This window comes from Pygoscelis adeliae, unplaced genomic scaffold (genome assembly GCF_000699105.1).
Source record: "Pygoscelis adeliae isolate BGI_AS28 unplaced genomic scaffold, ASM69910v1 Scaffold567, whole genome shotgun sequence".
Lineage (NCBI taxonomy): Eukaryota > Metazoa > Chordata > Aves > Sphenisciformes > Spheniscidae > Pygoscelis > Pygoscelis adeliae.
Genome location: NW_008825081.1, coordinates 91165 through 110928, shown reverse-complemented (window position 1 = coordinate 110928; position 19764 = coordinate 91165). Strand labels below are relative to the sequence as shown.

The window sequence follows — 19764 nt, the reverse complement described above, 5'->3', positions numbered from 1 at the left end:
TCGTTCTGCCGGCGCGGGAACGGGCCCCTGATCGGGTACAGCCTGGGCGCCCACGTCGCCGGCTTTGCTGGTAACCACGTCCACGGGACAATAGGCAGAATTACAGGCAAGTGGCTTCTTAAGCAGTCTCTTACCTTTCCTTAGCGGCAGCGAGTTTCCCCGAAGAGGCTCATTTCCTGTGTTGCTGTGATGTTGTTTTGGGCTTGCTTAGTCAGAAATGGCAAGTTTCCTACCTGTGGCGGCAGTGGGGAGTATGGGTCTCTTGACGTGAGAAAGTATCTTAATTTTGAACCCCAAATGGAGGCGGGGGTCAATGAAAAACCGTTCAGAGGACAACCTGATCTTGAGTATATTTGAAGTTAAATGTGGGTTCAAAACAAGTCCAGCTCAAGCTCTTGCTACCCAAACCCCTAAGCCTCCGAGTGATACTGTTTTTATAATTATAGCTCATAAACTAATGGAAGTGAGAGCTATTGGGTGCAGTTTGTCCCATGGGATGTTTGGTCAAAAAAAAAAAAAAAACCCAAACAAGCAAAAAAAACCCCAAAAATAACCCCAACCCCTCATTCCAAACGTATCTTGAAGAGAGCGCTTCTGACTCCAGAGGAAAACTGACTTCAGCACGTGAGAACTTGAGGCATGGTACACGGGGTTGCGTTAAGCGTTTAAATGTGACACTGGCAGTGAGAATTCCTCAGAGCCTAGCAATAAGTATCTGTGTTTAGTTAAGCAGGAAAATCACCTGACAGTCAAGCTGGGGAATGGCTCAGGAGCATAGCTTCAGGTTGTGGGTGAGGCTCAGAGGTTAACAGAAAGTCCCAAACCCATCATGGGTTGAATTACCTGGCTGCTGCTTAAACTTGTATTAGTCCCTCCATACATCCAGTCTGAAAATAGACTAAGTGTAGCCAAGGCAGCTTTGGCTACCAACAGTCTCTGTGGGGTGCTAGACCTCTTCTGGTGTTTGCTCATCTGCTACCTCTTGAAGTACCTCTTCACTGTGACCTGGCAAAAACTCTGCTGCTTCCAACAGGCAACCTAAAGCCATCGCTGTAAATAGAGGAGACTGGTGCTACTACTGGGTTGTATTGCACCAAAAGTGGTATGGGACATCTTCATTTGTTCTCTCAGCGAGCCCATGGTGAAGAGATCTTGGGGGACAGTATCTGCAATGAGGCAGGGACTGTCTGCGTAGCACCTGGTTAGGAGGGCTGCTAGCAGCAGGCTCCTGGCTATATTCTGTATGAAATAACCCAGTTTCTTACCTGGCATCTTGCGTACTGTCTCTAACACCAGGCTTGGATCCGGCTGGCCCTATGTTTGAAGGAGTGGACCCTAGCAAGCGCCTCTCCCCCGATGATGCTAACTTTGTGGATGTCCTTCACACCTACACAAGGGAAACACTAGGCGTTAGCATTGGGATCCAGATGCCTGTAGGCCACGTTGACATCTACCCCAATGGGGGAGACTTCCAGCCTGGCTGTGGATTAAGTGATGTCTTGGGAGCAATTGCTTATGGGAGTAAGTTCTCATTATTATTTTGCCTCTAGTTGGCATAGACTCCTCACAAATAGACGTGGGTTGATGCTCTTGTAAATCAGATCATCCCCCAGCAGAGAAAACTATTTTTTTCCTTCTAAACGGGCTGTACCGCTCGAGATAGTTGCTAGAAACTAGTCCTGCTTTTAATTCTGAAGTAGCATGTTCTCACTAACACCTAATCATAAACCATGGCCTTCTTATGCTAGGTCTAGAATCCTCTCTAAATCTCTTGTCATGGTAGACGCTAAATGACAACTCCTCTTCAAGTGTCTTGCACTAACCTCTTGAATTGCCAGTGTTTGAAAAATACTCAAGTTTGGCCACGCTCAACTCACGTTGGGCTACAAAAAGGTATAGCTCGCTCTATGTTATCAGCTGCTGGAGTGACAAATGCTTAAACAAAATGTATCCCTTGCAACTCTGCTTCTCTAGCAATCGGCGAAGTTGTTAAATGTGAACACGAGCGGTCTGTGCACCTCTTCGTGGACTCCCTTGTGAACCAAGATAAACAAAGCTTCGCGTTTCAATGTACCGATTCCAGTCGCTTCAAGAAGGGCATCTGCCTGAGCTGCCGGAAGAACCGCTGCAACGGCATCGGCTACAACGCCAGGAAAACACGGAACAAAAGAAACAGCAAGATGTACTTAAAAACAAGAGCTGACATGCCGTTCAAAGGTACGTTTTTCCCTCTTAAAAAGAGCATAATCTCATCTCTAAAAGCAGACTCCCAAAGTCAATGCTGAAAGGTGTAAAGGTGGAAGAGTAGCATCACCTCAAAGCAGCGCAGCGCCAGGCATCAGTCTTTCGCTGTTACCTGGCTGCATTGCTGTTCTGTGGCATTACTGTGCTCCTTCCCTCCTTCCTCCGTGTAAAATCAACAAGGCTCTGGCCAGAAGGACACTGCCTTTTGAGCAGGACTACAGCTTACACATGTCATACTTGCAAGACCACCCCAACCTTAGAGCAGTGTAGGGTTTGGGGAGCCCTCCCCATGGTGGACCCGCTGTTGTGTAAATGTCAGCTTTGTAGCGAGTAAGGGCAGGAAAAAGTGATCAATGATGTCTCAATAAATACAGGGTCTAGCCTTTGCCAGCCAACGCTATTTCACAAAGAGCGATGCTGAGCAACGTTGCCTCTCAACAAACGTGGTTCCATCTATGCTCTCCTTGTTTCTCTCCAGTCTACCATTATCAGATGAAAATGCATGTCTTCAGCTACAAAAGCTTGGGAGAGGCTGATCCCACTTTCTCCGTCACCCTTCATGGCACCAATGGAGACTCTGAACCCCTCTCTTTAGAAATGTAAGTAAGCTGGCCTGTTGAGCTTGCTTGGGTAAGAAGGCCGCTGGGACTAGACAAGGTGGCGTTACTCTTTTTCCTCTGGTAACGCTGGCATTGCCCCTGAGCCTAGCAGCCTCACTTCATCACCATTCAAAAAACTTTTTATCCGGTAACTTAATTGTAATTTATTGCCGAGAAAGCAATTTGATATGCCCAGTCCTCTATATATTAGCCTTCATGGCTCATTGTTGAAGTCCTTTGTTTTGCTTTTCCCTTCTACCGTTTGGATATAGTCTGAAAGCACCCATATCTCTGGAGGCATTGTTGACCTCCTTTAGCCTCTCCCAGAAGAAACACAAAGGCATGAAGTTCACCTTTAAGCTATGGAAGGATGGCTGAGCCAAACACACGATGCGTTGTATCCAACCAGCTATCCAAGCTCACTTTCTGTAGTGTAATCAGTAATTAACTGGTGGCAGTTGAACGTGGAGCACTTGATAAGCTGCAAAGGGCTCTGTTTAACTTCTTGCATGGAATGAACGAGCATCTGGCATGCTTCCATAAGGAAGAGATGTTGAGTCTCTGCTTGTCTTTCAGGCTTGATCAAATTGGCCTAAATGCTACTAACACTTTCCTGGTCTATACTGAAGAAGACATGGGTGAACTTTTAAAAATAAAGCTCACCTGGGAGGGAACGTCTCAGTCATGGTACGATCTGTGGAAAGAGCTGAAGAGCTACTGGTATCGGCCTGCAAAGTCTTCCCAGGAACTGCATATCAGACGTATACGTGTGAAATCTGGGGAAACGCAGCAGAGGTAATAGTTGTGTTAGACTGCACGTGAGCTGACTTGAAACTTCAACCAAAAGGAGAAATATTCAGAATCTAGCAAGAAAAGTTGGGGTTCTGAACTTAGCTGGTATCCTGAACTGTCTTTCATCTTTAGTGATGATCTTTTAGCACCAGCTAATGCTCCCTCATGGTGAGTGGGTTACGTGCCAGCATGAGGTTGCAAACTAGGCTTTAAGCAAAACTAGTCACGGCAGATCAGATCCGAGATATTCTTTTGCTTTATTCAGATACTGTGACACTGTCTTGCCCGCCCTTGGGGACTAAATTAGCCCGCTTCAGGATGGTTTAGATCATACCTGAAGGGTGAAAGTACTGACAGCACCAAAAATACTGAGACATAGGTGGACATGGCTATTATTTACACACATAATGTGCTGATTTGGCACAACAAGCTAGACGTAAAACTGCAACCGGTAACATGGGAACACCAGCTCCCTCAAGCACTATATTGCTTCTTCCGCCATCTCTGTAATTGGAAAGCTACCCGGGCAACCAGCAAGAAGTAAAGCTGCCAAGCATGTAGCACTGTCCTCCCAAATCTTGTGTTAATGTTGTTCTGAAGGTAACCCAGCTCTGTCAAAGAACAGCAGTTGATATTGACAATCTTCCCACATTTTTCAGAGCTTTAAACAAGCATCTCCTACCATCTGTAAGGTATTCTGCATCCTAGTTTCTACAATCTATGAAACGGGGGCAGTAGAAGCAAAGATTCCCCAAATAAAATATTAAAGTAGGAAACAAAACAGCCATTCAACGGGCTAACGGTGTATCAAGATGCTCCACAGGAAGGATGTCAGATCAAACAAGTTGTCCTAGAATTAGCTGCAATCCATATTACACGTCACTTGTTAATCATGGAGACAACAGGTACCTTCTCTTGACTTCTGATTCCTCCTCCTAGGTTTGCTTTCTGCGTGGAAGATTCCCAGCTGACCAGTATATCTCCTGGTAAAGAGCTCTGGTTTGTGAAGTGCACAGAGGAATGGCAAAAAAGGTAGGGAAAATCAGCCAAGAGAAATCCTGTCTGATGCACGTGGCTGTGCTGGGATGAGTGGAGCCAGGTTTTTTTTTTGTTCGGACTCCCAGAACCTCTTTTTCTTTCAAAAAAGTTAATAAATTCTAGCTCAAGATTCCCAGCTATTAGACTTAATTTTCCTGTACGCCTGGACTATCACTAACTAGGTGATATTCTCCTCACTTCTGATCTTGGTTCGTCACCTCGTACCTTTACATGCTTACTACCAGATTGGTATAACGTGACCCCTGGGCCTAAAGAACCTGTCTGCTTGCTATCGTGGTAGGTGCTAGAAAGGAGGTGCTACCAATACCCAAGATCCTGGCAATAGTGGAGAGCTAATTAGAGGCATCTATTAACTGCCCTGTAAAACAGAGGAAAGCTGGGAGTGCAGGGGATTGCCTCAAAGATCGTTTCAGCCTGGTAGAAGATCTTAAGATGCCAAGAAATCTCTTGATTAAGTTTGGGCTCAACTACGTGAGCAAGACACAGCTGAGGACTTGCCATGGTGTTACAGTACCGACTCCTACTGCTTCATCTCCAGCTATGCTAACCTCTTCTGGTTCAGGAGAGTGCAAACTCAGCTGTTGCCAGAGCATCTCAGCCTTGCTTAACCTCTGGGGACTTCCCAGACACCTAGGATCAGTCCTTCCAGTAAGTCTGGTCCCGGCTTGATTGCTTCGGACTGCCTCTAGTCATGTTTTGAATGAATCCCTGTTCATTTGACTAAATGATTGTCTCCTTCAGATGAAGGCCAGCCTTTTGGCCTCTCTTAAATTCCAATTTGTAAACTTAGAGCTTTGTCGCTTCTACTCCGGAGACAAAGTGCTTGTTAGGGCTAGCAAAGCCCTGTGGAAGTCGTGCTTTGCACAACCCTCTTGGGCAGCAGAGCTCAGCTCAGAAATGAGAGCTGGTCCCGTTCCAGGTTTGGCGGAAACCGGCAAAGCTGCGCTACGTACAGTAGCAAACAATTCCGTGAATGAAACCCCTGTGCAAAAACTCGTTGCTCTGCCACAAGTCTTGAAAGATCAAGCAAATATTCCTGCAGGTACAATAAAAGGCTGTTTTGATAATGCTACTCTGTAACCCCCGTAAAACAGAATTGGTGGTAGATGTGGCCCTTCCTGCTTTCCTCACGGAGTACAGCTTTTGCGCGAGGCAGAGGAGCAGATCGGAGCTCCAAAGCGGGATGGTTTCCAGGAAATGATCCTTCCTCCCAGAGATCGTGAGCAATTACTTGCTGTTCAGCTGTCCATCCCTCCCAAGTGACTGGAATATTATAGTTCCCTCCTTGAGATTGAGTCTGCAAACATCTGTCGGCCCTGAATGGATCTGAACAGCCAGAGCCCAGCGTCAAGACCTGTAATTTCTGTTTGCAGCCTGCTTGGGTGCGTAATGTCTGCTTCAGGCTCACACTGAGGAGCTACTGGGCAAAGTGCCGCTTTGACAGAATAAAATACCAACCTTACTGTCTAAACCTGTTCTCAGCGTCCCGGTGTTTCTTAGGAATTATTTATTACTCCTCTTAACTTCTACATTTAACTAGATTTTTTTTTTTCCTCTCTGCTTCTCCCAGATCTGTCTCAAATTTGCTCTGAAGACTTCTCTAAAGACTCACAGCTGAGCAACCTAGATGCACGAAGACCACGCAGGTGGAAAAATGCTCTGGCAAAAATCCGGCTTGGTAGCACTTAAAGCAACTAGCTCTTCAGGACAAAACATCTTGGATCAGATGCAAGAAACGGAGGAGCAATTTGATGGACTGTGGTCCTAGACCTAGAATAATTAAAACTACGTTCTCCCTTCCCCAAGGAGCCTGGTTTGTGCATTTAACCTTACCTTGGCCTGTTACACGCTGCATTTCCTGCCTGCTCCCGTTAACCAGGACTACAGATGAGATCTTCACAGATCTGGACCTCAGCAATGATCTTCTGGTCTGCCTGCCAGTGGAGTTGAGAAGATAACCGTGCTAACCGCCCATCAGACTGTTGGTGACAGAGCCGCCAAGAACAAGTTAGCGTCTAGTGTAGGAGTTACCGTGGGTCCGATAGCACTATGGGCTGTGGGAAGACGAGACCAGCACAGGTCAAGCGCGCGGGGTTGTTCAGGGGAGGGGTGGGAATAAGCACAATGCCACTTAACTTCAAGTTGTCCTTTGCTTGCCTTAAAAATAATCCGTCCTGTGTCTGGCTGATACTGAAATCTCTGCATATGACCTTACAAGAAGGAGGAACTCCGTCCTCCCTGTACCTAGGGCAGAACACGCTGCAGATGGCAGGTGATGGTGTTGGCAGCTGCTCCTTGCTCCCCAGTCGGTGTCGGCAGCGAGACTGTCCGGTCCCACGTGTCGATCTCTTTGTAAGAGGCAAATGGCAGCTGCCCATCTACTGACTGTAGGGGAGGAGGAAGGTAACGAGCCGTACTGCTTCAGGAGAGCTTTGCACCAGTCCTTTTAACTACTGAGAATGTGTTTGCCTCTGTTCAGATGCTGTTGTAGTACCAGTGCACAATTAAGACCTTATTTTTGTGCAAAGTATTTAACTGAGCCAAAACAGATGACATCCTACCCTCATCGCCACAACGTCCCGGTTGGGTTCCAGATGAACGTGGCTTTAGCTCTGGGTTTGACAGACTCCCTACAGCTGTCCTGTTTGCTACAGCAGAGTGGACCTGGTCAGAGGTGAACTAGATTTTTTTTTTTTTTTTCTTTTTAGGGGGGGTTGGTGTAAAAACACTTTTGATTTTTCCACATGGAAAAAGGCAATCTCAAAAAATGGTGTTGCCAGATGGTGCACTGAGTTCTGAAGACTTAGCAAGTCCTTCTGAGGCCTGCAATTCTCTGAGTTCTTGTAGATTTTTTTTTTTTTCCTTTTTGGAAGGGGACTTGGTGTAACAACTCTTGAACTTTCAGCATGCAGAAAGGCAATCTCAAAAAATGGTGTTGCCAGATGGTGCACTGAGTTCTGAAGACTTAGCAAGTCCTTCTGAGGCCTGCAATTCTCTGAGTTCTTGTAGAGCTTCAATCCAACCAAAGCAAGCACATTTGGAGATCTTTTTCTCTTTTTCTCCATGGTTTTATGCAAAGGCTTCCATAACTGAAGCCTTTGGTATCTGTGACTTGTCACCGTGCCATACTTAGAGTGGTTTCAAAGCCCTATTTGTATATTGTGGTTTTTGTATGACTTAAAACATAATTTATTTCTCATATTGTACATATGTAAAGTTTTAAACACTTTGGTTTTGAGTAACAGTTTTTATAAGCCTTAAGACAAAAATAAAAAATAAAGGGCTTTGTAAAAATCAGTGAAGTCTTGTAATTGATCTACCACGAGCTTTGGCATGCCTCGCCAGAACAACGGTGCATGGCCATCTTCACTGAGACCAGCAGAAAGAGGACGTGAAGGCAGAGGAGCAGCCAGGCGGGTGCTGGCACGTAGGTGGGTGCCCTTATCCAGCACCCTCCTTCCCCAGCCTCTCCAGGCTGTGTTGCCAAGGTAGGCTTGTTCCCTCCAACCGCGCACCACCGAGTGCCTTCAGCCATGGAGCAAAGTCACTCTACGTCTACTCCTGTGTTGTACCTCCCGAGATGCCCATTGTACAACGCTACAGGCTCACTCCTAGCTTTGGCCTCGTAGCGAGAACATGATTCTAACAGCGCCCAGGGGACCATCTTTTTTTGGCAGAGTGAATGTTACAAAATAAAACCCCCTGCCTGGGTAGCAGTAGAGGGGTTTTCTGTCTGCCCCCTTCCCCACACTGGCTATAAGACATACTCAAGCAGGGGACGCTACCAAAACCATTAACCTTTCCTTCCCGGCCTGTTTTCTTTCAGCCATAGCAATTCCACCACTGCTTTTGGCTGGGGGAAAAGCAAAATTTTGTGTTACTTGCTCTCTGTGGCTACTGCGGTGAACACGGCGGACTCTAGAAAGACCGTTGCTGCTGTGCCAGGCTAGCTAGGACAAGTTAGGACAAACTTCCCCCTTCTCTGTTGACTTCCTGCCTTAACGCTCTTTTCCTCCATTGAATGTCATTTTTTTCTTCCCCCTGAAATGCTTCACCTTTGCCTGACTCCGATAGTTAGCCAACTGGTGAATACTTTTAAGCAAACTTACCCAAATCTGACCACTAACTGAGTTTTCCCAGCAGCCGCACCATCAAGTTTAAAGAAACCTCTGTGTCCTTTGCCTATCTCTGACACAAATTGGTGGCACAAATCCAGCAGCAACAGAAGGACTTTGCAAACAAAGTAAATACCTCCAAGCTGTGGAAGATTTACATGAAATTACTTAGTTAACCTTTTCCTATGAAAAGCCCAGCAACGGTTGGCTGCAAGGAAAACTACCCTTTGTAGATTTGGCGGAGCGAGGGGGAGGCTGTTTGATGCTTGTAGGGCCCCTAATTATTCTGCAGCCCAGAGCTGGAGTTTTTTTCTGACGTGTTCCTGGGAGGGGCTACCTTCCGCCCCGGGCAAAGGTGGGGAGGACGCCGATGCCCGAAGTCATTTACACGGGTGGCTGCTTACTTTGGTTCGAGATCCCTTCCTGTAGCCGTGATGGGCTGCAGGACTACAGCACTCCAGCTGCAGCACTCCTGCAAGCGATGCATTCCCAGTTAAATCAGAGAAGCAGTGTGTCCAGCCATCTGGGACTCGTTTTTTGCATGCTACCCCTTAGATAGAGCTGCAGTGGCAAGGGCTGGTGCCTCTTGCAGGGCGATTCTCCCGCAAGGGCAAGCAGGCGCTGGCCCCTTTCACATCCAGCTGCTCTCTGTAAGGAAAAAGGTGAAGAATATAAGCTCACAAGAGAGGAGGCACAGCTCTTTCACATCCATGGGCATCCCCTCCAGGCATCTGGCCCTTCACACGGCAAATGTGGGCTCCCAAATGCATCGCTCCTGCTGCTGCCCACTTTGAGGCTAACATCACACCTCCTGGCACATCGACACACATCCCTCCACAGTTCCCCACAATTATGAGGTTGATCATGCATTAGACAAGTGACGAAAAAAAAAAACCCAACAAAGAGAAGGGGCCATTTTTCTGAAGTCTCTAATGAATTGAGGGCTGGCACAGCGGGCACCCCCAATATCTGTGCCGGCTGGCCCTGCCGTGGGGCTGACCACTGCGCTCTCAGCCTCCTGGCATCCCTCCCCCTCCCCCAGATTTATTCGGGCTTGCTTTTTCACAGCTACTCCATTCAGCCCCGCGAGTCGGGTCCCACCAAAGGTCAGGCTGTGTCTCCGGAGGAACAATACGCCCCGTGCGGGGAATGTTTTACAACCCTCCTCGCCCCCAGCCGGGGCTGCCCCAGCTCCGGCAGCCGAGTGCGAGCACCAGCAATGGGGCGGTTTCACCAGGTACACCCCGGCATCCCTGCTTTTGAAGGTAAGTTGAACGCAAAGCCTGTCTGGAGTTTGCTTCTCCCCCCGTTTCCCAGTGTAACACCACTCTTCCCTCCGGCCGGTGCTGTAAGATCGCGGCTCGGTCAGCAGAAGTCCCTGACAGGGGAGGTAGCGGCTGTCTCACGTAGTTTCCAAGCTGCAAAAATCTGGGCAGAATAAATTCAACACGACAGCTGTGTTCGGGAGGAGAAAGACCAGCCAGTCCTTTCAGGAATAAGGACAGCACATTCTTTGCCGCCTTCCCGTGCTGAAATAACGAGGCAGCCCCGTTCCACCAGGTGGAAGCTTTTCGGCGGTCCCCAAAAGCAGCCTCACAGAAAGACGACCGCGACTGTCCAAGAAACCCAAGATCCTGCTCCTCGGACCGCGATAACGAGTTGTAATTTTATGCCTGTTCAGATGCTGACATTCCAACATAAATTATACAGCTCATTGCCTTCCCGGCCATCCCGTCCAGTCCGGCAGCAAACACAAAGAACCTGGCGACTTTTGCAAGTCCATGCAAAAGTATCAGGAGACCTCACGCTGCCCAGAGGGATGGGTAAAGCAGCTTGACCCAGAGCTGACCCAAATTTAGAACAAAAATCAGATCGCTTTTTATTGCTCAGTTATGGGGTTTTTCCTCTCTCTCTCTCTCCTTTCTGTTCTCAGTTGTTTTGCAGCTGTTTCACAAAGCTTTAGGATGTTTATGGCAAACCGTATAAAGAAGACACAAAGTGCAAACGTTCAGAATCCTTTCCTTCTGACACGACTTGTAAAAAGATTGAAAAACGAGGAAAAGGGACCAATAAAAGTAAGGCTTTCCAGGCCGTGCTGTTCCACCTCTCCTAGCCAGCTGTCCTAATTATTGTAAACAGGCAAACCAGCTCAGACAAAGTAAGAAATGACACAAGACTTGGACCAATCCTTAAGGCAAGTCTGGTTGGTTTTTTTTTTTCCCCCCTCCTTTCCATATGGCTTTCCATATCCTGTTTTTGGCTGAAAACAGATGTATCCTACCAAATTATGAAGAGAAAGGCCACATTCAGCTTAGCTGGAGCTAAGCAAGTATACTGACACAATCCTATTCCCATGCCATAAAATCTGCAGATGTTAATGAGAAGATGATCCTTGCTCTGCAGATCTCTGCGAAACAGCCAAATCTGTCGGTTCTTTGAATAACCCATTAAAGAAACACCCATGGAAAAGCTGGATTATCTATTATGCATGCATTGCAATGGAGGGAACTCCCAACGGCAGATCTCAAAATATCAGTGGGATAATAAAGCTTGAAATTTCTCTCTAAATTTCAGAACGGTGGATCCGGCTGGCTTACGGGTGACTAAGAAAGCTTGCTGCTCGCTCTGCAAAGAGTTTATTAGCGTTGACCTTATTGTTGAGGAACAGGAATCCACGTGACAGTCATCACTAACCTGCACCGCTGCGAATAACATCAGAGCGCGAACCAGGGAAGCCTGGGAGCGAGAGCAGCACAACTCTCCTTTCCATGCTCAGGCAAGGCTGCAATCCTCGATGTGTTAACATGCAAATAACTAAAAGATAAACACAACAAAAGTCAACCGATGGCGCAAGAAGATTAATAGCTTTAGCCTTAAAAGCGCTCCACAAGTCAGTGACAAACCCCAGATGCCTTGACCTCGGATAACTGCTCGTCACGCACACCAAAGGAGTGCATGGTCTTCTCTTCCGAGCAGTTTTCATCCACAGAAAAAGAGTTGAAGAGCTTCTTTTGCCTACTGAAGCTTTCCTGTACTTGTTCAGCCTGGTCTAATATGGCCTACACCCCCACCCCCATTTAATGGGCCAGAAGTTAAAAGAAACTGAAAATTGAAAGGGAGAGAAGGACACTCCCAATGGCTGTTATGGTAGAACGTCTATTTTCAGGAAAGAAACGGCACATTTACACTTTGTACGTATTTGCCTTAATGATTTCCGTAAGCAAAGCTGCAAAAGCAGGGACACATTTGCTTTTCTGCGTTTTCTGCGAGATGTGTCTGCAAAGCTTCCTCCCGGCCGAGAAGGTGGTCGCTCCAGAGTCCTCGTCTCAAGCGCTCTGACCGGTTTTTGCACAAGTTCAGGTTCACCCGCCAGGGCACTGCTCGGTAGGACACGCACACCGAGCACAGCTAAGCACGTGCACAAGCCTTCCAGCTGGGTTCCCTTTGAAATCCACAGGAGTTTTTCCTTGGGCTTCAGCAGAATTTTGGTGGCTCTTAACCCACTGAGAGGTGCCGGTCCAGGAAGGTGACAGAAGCTGACCTGTTGCTGAAATGCCTAGGTGAGGAGCACGCTCTGCACTTTGCAAGGCTGGTTGCAGAAGGCGTAAATGTAAGAAAAATTAAACTTCATACACATTTTTTTCCTGTTTCTTCTTCCCATCATCCTCAGTTACTGGCCTACATTCCTGTCTGAAGTCCAAGCCACATGCTGCCTCCAAGCCAGCTCCAGTAACAACATCAAAGCCCTGACCTAGACCGATTTCTGCGTTCTGGCCAACAGCTACTTAACGGGACATGATGAACTTTATATCTAGTGCATCTTTACAAAGCTGAGCCAAAAGAAGCTCCGGTTTTTCAGTTTGATCCAAGGATCCTCAATTAACTTTTGCTGCTCTGTAATAGGATTTCAGCGTTCTTTAAAGTCGTTTCCCCTTCCCAACTGGAAGATCATGAGAAATAAGTGGAGAAAACCTGCCAACTACATGGGAGAAGCAGTGAACCTGATTGTATAAATGAAATGCTGTCAAATGATCAAGGAAAAAAAACGGAAAAAAAAAAGAAAGAGTAAAACAAACAAACCAACCAACCACCCATCACTGTTTCCTTTTCTTCTAGTCCTATTACCAGTTATTAAGTAGTGGGGGGAGGCGAGAACAAAAATCAAATAGGCTTATGATATTTAAATAGATATTATCTCCTTAAGATAATAATCACTCATACTCGAAATAGCTGTGACAGGAGAAAGTACCCAGAAAAGTTTTCCACTCTTCCACTTATACCAAAATTGTGTGTTAAAAAAACCTAACAAAACAACGTTTTGATGAAGACCGTGTTAATTCAGATCACATCCTGTACAGGCCGCTGGAGCCAAAGCCAAGCGCTGCTGTTCATCATTAGTTTCTAGAAACCATATAGAAGACAACCTTTTTAGTTAATTCTGCATAATCACAACTCCTCTCACCTTGCAGCTTGCAAAAGTCAACCTGCACCCGTGTTTCTGCGGCCGCATCCTGGGGTTGGCTCCCACCCACGAGCCACTGCCTCTCCCCAGTAGATCCATATCGATGTTCCTCATTGCTTTTTCTGCCAAGCTTTAGAAGAATCAGCCCCTTCCACCCCTGCCTACATCTGGAGAAGAGGTGAGCCCGTGCTTGTCCTCCAAAGGCTCAATATTACGCCCAAATATTAGCTGGAGAATTAAAAGCCCCAGTGGCTGCCGGTGCAATCCCACCAGCAGTGCCGTGGCTGGGGTCACCCCTGGGGACAGCTCCCCCTCCGTCCCCTCATCCCACTGCAGGGCCCAAGCCCACCTCTTTCTCAGCCTTTTCCTTCCACCTTCTCCTTCCCTGTTACTCACCCGCTTTTAATTCCTCTCCACCATGAAGTTATGCTCCATCCATCTGGCTCAACCTAACCACCCCCAACCCATCCACCGACATGTCATTACCCAGGAGGTTCTTCCCACCACCGTTGTTGAGAAGCAACCTCACAGCACAGAGCTCAGCCAAGGACAACCTACATTTCAACTCTCTCCAGAGCTCAGCTGATATCCTGAGCTCATCATCATCATCATCATCTTCCCATGTGCTCAGCCCCCCAGATGTATCTCCTGGAAGACTTTGAGCCCTCTCCCCCCCTCCTTAGCTGAGGAACAGCCAGGTATAGAAGAGCATCCAGGGCAAGCTTTCAAGTACCTGAGGATGAGTTGCTCCCACCCTGGAGCAGAAATCCCGCTCATGGCCCCAGTAACGCCCGGGATGAGATGGGCAATGACGTTGCCTTAGCGAGCGGACAGTGCGTACATGGGTTCCCGTGTCCCTGCACCTCCAGAGACACGCACCAAAGCAGCTGAGATCAGGGATGTGATTTTAGAAGGTTTGTCCACAAACGGTGATGGAGGAGAGCTTGCTCCAGCCAGGCCACCATCTGCTCCCTGCCATAACCCTTTGGGTGCTGGCGAGGCTGGAGGAGATGCAGCCCTGAGCTCTGCTTGTGCAGAGGCACTTGGAGCTCGGTCTTCTCAGTCTGCATTCTTCTCCTAGGACTTCTCAGGAGAAGCACAGCTAGGAGCCCCTCCTCACCTGCATCTTATAAAGGCAAACCTCTGCTAAACTTCCACAGAGAGGTAGCAGGCACAGATGGGTGGAAGGCACACTTGCATTGCTGGGCCCTGTCCCTCTCGGCTGGGTCATGCTGCTGCTGGCCATGTCAGCCACCTTGTAAAGCCAACGCAATAAAGGCCTTACAGGCGGCGTGGAAGTACCCACCAGGAGCTGTGATAACAGCAGCAGGCATGGTGCACCCAGCCATGGTGAAAGCCACCGAAGGTCAAGCCTGTTTGCCGAGTATCAGCCCCCCCCGCCTCGCTGGAAGATGCCGTAGGAGCCAAACAGCACGTCCCGAATGTCGAAGGCATTTGCAGGGCTCCCTCCTCGGTATCTTTATGGATCCTGGTTTGAGCATCTGGAAGAAACAGCTACTACTCACAGCAGAAGCAACCTTTCCTGGCAAGTCCCCGCGATAAGCTGGTGTTGTAGTGCTGGCTCCTGTGCTCTGCTATCGTGTCAGCAACTTGGGAAGGATATTATATGATGAGACCTCTCCCTCCCCTGTGCTTCTAAGCTATCATCTGCTGGTGATCGTATCCAGCCCTTACCTAGATTTGCAGCCAGTTTGGGAGTTCGAGGTGAAGGACTGGGTCCTTCCCCAGCCAGGCTCTTTTTTATGCTCGGGGGGGATCCGCGGTGGTTGTACCACAGCAGAGCTTTGCTCTCTGCTCAATCGATCAACCTGATCTTTTTTTTTTTTTCAAGCAGGATAAAGCCACCTGCAACGCTTGCTTTATACCAGCTCCAGACCTGGCCCGGAGAATTTAAACAGCTGCTCACTGTCAGGGGCGAGCAGGGGCTGATTTACACCTTGGGAGACGGGCACACGAGCAAGTGTGTGTTTGTAAACCAAGGATGGTTTATTCCACTTGTTACTTCAGTATCCTTCAGCAGGCACGCTATGTCAGCCCCATTCAGCAGCCCTTTTATTTATTATTTTATTCCTGCATAATCTGTGCTTCGAACAAAGATGCACATTGTTCTACTCTGTGGCTGACAAACAGAAACTGTTTTTTAAATTTTTTTTTTTGTTGTTTTCCCCCAGTTTCGCTGAATCAGGTTTTAACTTCCATTAAAAAACTTTTCATTTAAGAAAGAGGCAAAATCTGTTTTTCTAATCCCACTGAGTTACCTCCTTATGCAACTTCAACAGCATTTTGTTGCTCCAACAAGCCAGGAGGCTGTTTGTGCCGGCTTATCCGGACTGCTCTGCCCATTACATCCCATCCCATAGCTTTAATGTGACTGAGCTCGAGAAACAAAGGAAAGGGCTGAGTCTGGGCTTGGGCACATAACTGATGTAGCTTTTTCATCCTGCTTTTGGGGGAAAAAAAAAAAAATTGTTAACACGGAGCAGTGGGGGCCCAGTGGGTTGCATATTTTTGGGAGCTGTTAACTTGAATTTTGCTCTGAATGGATCCACCGCGCCGTGGCAGAAAGGTCCAGGGAAGGTCACAGGAGCCAAGAAAAAACTCACAGTGCTTGTTAAACTGCAGATGGTCTCTGTACCCATTGCAATTAGAGCTGACCTGTTGCAAAATACACACCAAGCATCTCCCTCCTGGCTAGTGGACTCCTGTTGACTATCCAGAGTCTCTGGAGATGACGCTGAAGCAATCACAGATATTATATTTTGACTGGCTGGCTGACCACAAAAAGGGTCTCTGGTTATAGCACAGAGCAACAAAGTAGATCCAAGGTTGGTCGTCAACACTGATACTTAAGGACAACCTTAAGGTCACAGACTAGCCCAGACATACCAAATATGCTATAAAACCCTCGGCAAACTGCCAAAACCAGACTCTGAGGTTGCTGGCCTCTGCTCCTGCAGGATGCTTGAAACCTACCCAGGTGTTCAGGTCTTGAGCCCAGAAATCCCTCAACAGCATGTCCATAACCTGCTGCACCTACTGTCCACAATTACAGGTGAAACTGCTTCAGGTCTGGACATGAGCTGCTTGTTGAGGCTTGGGAGGTGGGAAAGGATGTAACCAGCAAGTCAGCCTGGCTGAAGGTGATTTTCAAGGGTGAAATCTATTTAAAGATAAACATTTACGCTGGCCCCATCTTGAGCTTGTGGTTTCTTTCTTTGAGCTGAAAGTCTGATGGCTTAAGACAATTATATTGCAGATCCGCAGCAAACGCAGGACAACGTTGCAGAGTGTATGAAGGCTACCAAGGGACGTCTTACGACGCGCCAAGTGTGACCCCAGCTATCCATGTGGCAATCCTGTACCCAGCTGCGTGCAAGCACAGGTTAGAATAAGCAGAAAGACACACAGTCCCTCTCAACCCCACGCGTGACGTCAAGCACCAGCGTTGACCAAGGGTGGGGAAAAAAGGCACGCTTAATTTGGCAACTGCAGCCTTCTTCCACAGTAGGAGAATGTTATCAGAGCACCCACCTCAACTGAAGTCTGCAGAAGAGAGAGTCCCTGATGTTGGGTCATCAAGCGGTCGCTTTGAATTCCCAGGTTCTGGGTCCAATCTGGTCCCCAGCATGTTACTTGCACCCTTCAAGGGAGCACACCAGAAAGACAACATTGCTGCTGAGGTCCCTTATTAATCCTGTAAAGCTGCAGGGCAACCTCCCACCAGTTGCTGGAGTAAAACCAACTTGCCCCACTCATCCACGACCAGACCTCTTGGGTAACAGCAGAGGGATGCATTCCCCAAGCACCTCCAGTTTTGGGGGGGTGTTCAGGCTGGGGTGCGTCAAATCGGAGGGGCCATTTGCTGTCAGACCGCAAGCCAAAGCGGTGACAGACTGCGACTAGAAAAGGAGTAACTTTCTACAGACCATTGGCGTTCCTGAACTGCTCAGTATAGCGGGCATTGCAAAATAAGTGAGGAAGGGTTAGGAAAATGGATTTCATCCTTTATCCTGCTCAACCACTTTCTAATCACACAGAAAGTCCAGAGAGGACAAAGACACAAGAGTCTGAAAGGAGAATTTGTGTAGTAAGACCACAGATAAAGCATTTTTGTCTGCCCGTGACAACACGTCTGGTCTTGTCTATATTGCCCTTTACGGTCCAGTTCAGGGTCCTAAAATAACCCAGCTGAGTACTTCTAAGGCGTTCAGGTGCCAAAGGAAGCAGGTGGGAACAGAGCAGACCCTCCTGAAGGGCTATCGTCAAAGGATGCACCCAGCCATGCGGAGGATGTGCCCCCCCCACCTTGTCCCTTGATGACCTCCCCTTTGTATTCATCATCTGCTGTTATCATGTCCCTTATTCTTCAAAACACCCGGAAACCAAGTCTAAGACTGTAATACTCCCTGCAAAAAAGCCCTTTCCTACGGCAGAGGAGACCATACCATACCTAAACCTGAGGCCCCAAGACCAGTTCTCCAGCATGCTTGCAAGTGCTCCTGCCAGAACTTGGCGTTTTATGGACTTTGTGGTCGATGCTTTCACTTGTCAAGAGACAAGAAACACAGGTTTTGCACAGGAGTTTCTACATACACAGGAATTTTGGTCTTGGAGCACCCCAGATTTCTAGATGTGTAGATAAATCCTCTTTTCAAGTCTGCACTCACCTGTTGCACAGGACCCAGACTTTATGTCAACCCTCCCATGACCTCCTTCTGGTACCTCCTGGAAAAACTGGCCCCAGTAAAGTGAGAGGACACTGGAGCAGATCTCAAACTGCTGTAAGCCCTGCCTTTGGTATGAAAATCAGCGAGTTCAGGTTATTAAAAAGGTGCTTTGAGTTCCAAGAGCCTCCTGAGGTGGGGGGTGCCTCCTACCATGTGCTTGTCGTCCTCCCACCACAAAAAGGTCCTGCCCTCGGCCAGGGCTCTCTGCATATGGGACAGAGTAGAAAAACCTGAGGGAGCTCCCCAAACAACCAACGACTACTGCAAGAAGCACACATTCCTACTTTTTTTGCCCTTAGACCTCACGGACAGGTGTGGAAATCAGGCTGGAAGAATACAAAAGAAACAGGAGCACGCTTTGGGATGAGTTTTGGAGCACGTGGCTGCACGGGCCACGTGTGCTCAGCCCCCAGCACAGTAGAAGGGGGAAGGCGCATGCATGCACGTTGTCTAAGTTATCAACATCCTGTGGAGTACAGTCTATGGAGCCGAAATATCCATCTAGCTATCGATATACATAATGATAAAAATAAAAAACAGTTATCCCTGATAACTCCTCTGCAGTTTCTATATTGAGGTCTTAATCCCTTTTTCCTTAAAAAAAAAAACAAAACAACCAACCAAAAAACCCAGAACAAACAAAAAAAAACCCCACACCAAACCACACGGTCAACTCTTCAGTTCTTACGACAGGAAAATTTTAGATTCAACTGGAATGCCTAAGACGAAATTCTAGATCCAACTTAAGTGCCTAGGATAAGGATGTAATATCTGTCTTTTTGGAGTTCAATCTAGGCTCCTCCATCTCACCCAAATTACAGCCCACTTAAAGTCTTCTTTATGGATACTGGGAACAGCACTGAAAGCTTTATCAATTTCCACGTAGTACAAAGGGACCTTTCTGAAGTCAGCATCTTACATCGATACATTGCCTTTCTCTACCAAAACCATAATCTCCTTAAAAGGAATGAATAGGATTGTTTTGACAAAAATCTGCCATACGGCGGCGGGGAGCCCAGCACTAACAGCGCCAAATCCTCGCTTGGCATTTTTAACACGAGAAACTTTCCCAGTGGCTCGATCATGACCGAGCCTGCTTCGGCATCACAAAAAAGCAACACTTTTTACTTAGCCAGTTCGCCCACTGCTGTTCGCTGGTTATTTGTCACCTGTGGGTATGATCAGCTCTTCGCTAAGCCAGTGAACGGGTCTGCATTGGCAGAAGACTGACAGCGGGAGCAAAACTACTGGTTTTCCATATTTAAAACAGGGGAAGAGCAAACAAGGAATTAGCTAGTAAAATCATCACTGCTGTGCAGTAAAAAAAATGAGAGGAAATCTTGAAGAAGTTGTATTAAACACTGTAGCACCTGAACCCTATTTGCTACCAAGGAGAACAAGATAACGTATATTTTTCTTTGTCTCATAACCCAGTTTTGTTTTGTTTCAAACCAGGTTTCCCGAGTCTGGTTCTGCTATGTGATATTTTTCTTGACTGAGTTGAAGGATAATCTATTTCTCTCTCATCTGGAAACACCTTACACCACCACTCTCTGCATTTATGGACCGTGGGCCTCATTCCACTTCCAGCTGCATCTATGCAAGCCCGTGCTAGTTGGGAGAGGGACGAATTAAAGGAGGACAAAAATCACTGCAGTGTGTGCAACAGCAAAACAAGAATTAACTCCATATGAAGCCCATGTGGTTCTGGCAGGACCTATTTGTTTTCTCTCTGTTTTTCTTTA

At 47.5% G+C, this 19764-nt stretch overlaps 1 protein-coding gene across 1 annotated transcript in view; it reads left to right on the top strand.

Annotated features, from left to right (window-relative positions):
- The window catches only part of LIPG (lipase, endothelial), a 10003-nt gene extending 3548 nt beyond the window's left edge, over positions 1-6455 (top strand). Inside the window, exons 4-10 of the mRNA XM_009326971.1 lie at positions 1-106; positions 1297-1521; positions 1975-2217; positions 2723-2843; positions 3420-3638; positions 4575-4667; positions 6265-6455. The exon at positions 1-106 is cut by the window's left edge and continues 6 nt beyond it. Coding sequence (XP_009325246.1) covers positions 1-106; positions 1297-1521; positions 1975-2217; positions 2723-2843; positions 3420-3638; positions 4575-4667; positions 6265-6286 — 1029 coding nt within the window. The 3' untranslated portion in view covers positions 6287-6455. The remainder of the gene's footprint in view (positions 107-1296; positions 1522-1974; positions 2218-2722; positions 2844-3419; positions 3639-4574; positions 4668-6264) is intronic.
- The last annotated feature ends 13309 nt before the right edge of the window (positions 6456-19764 follow it).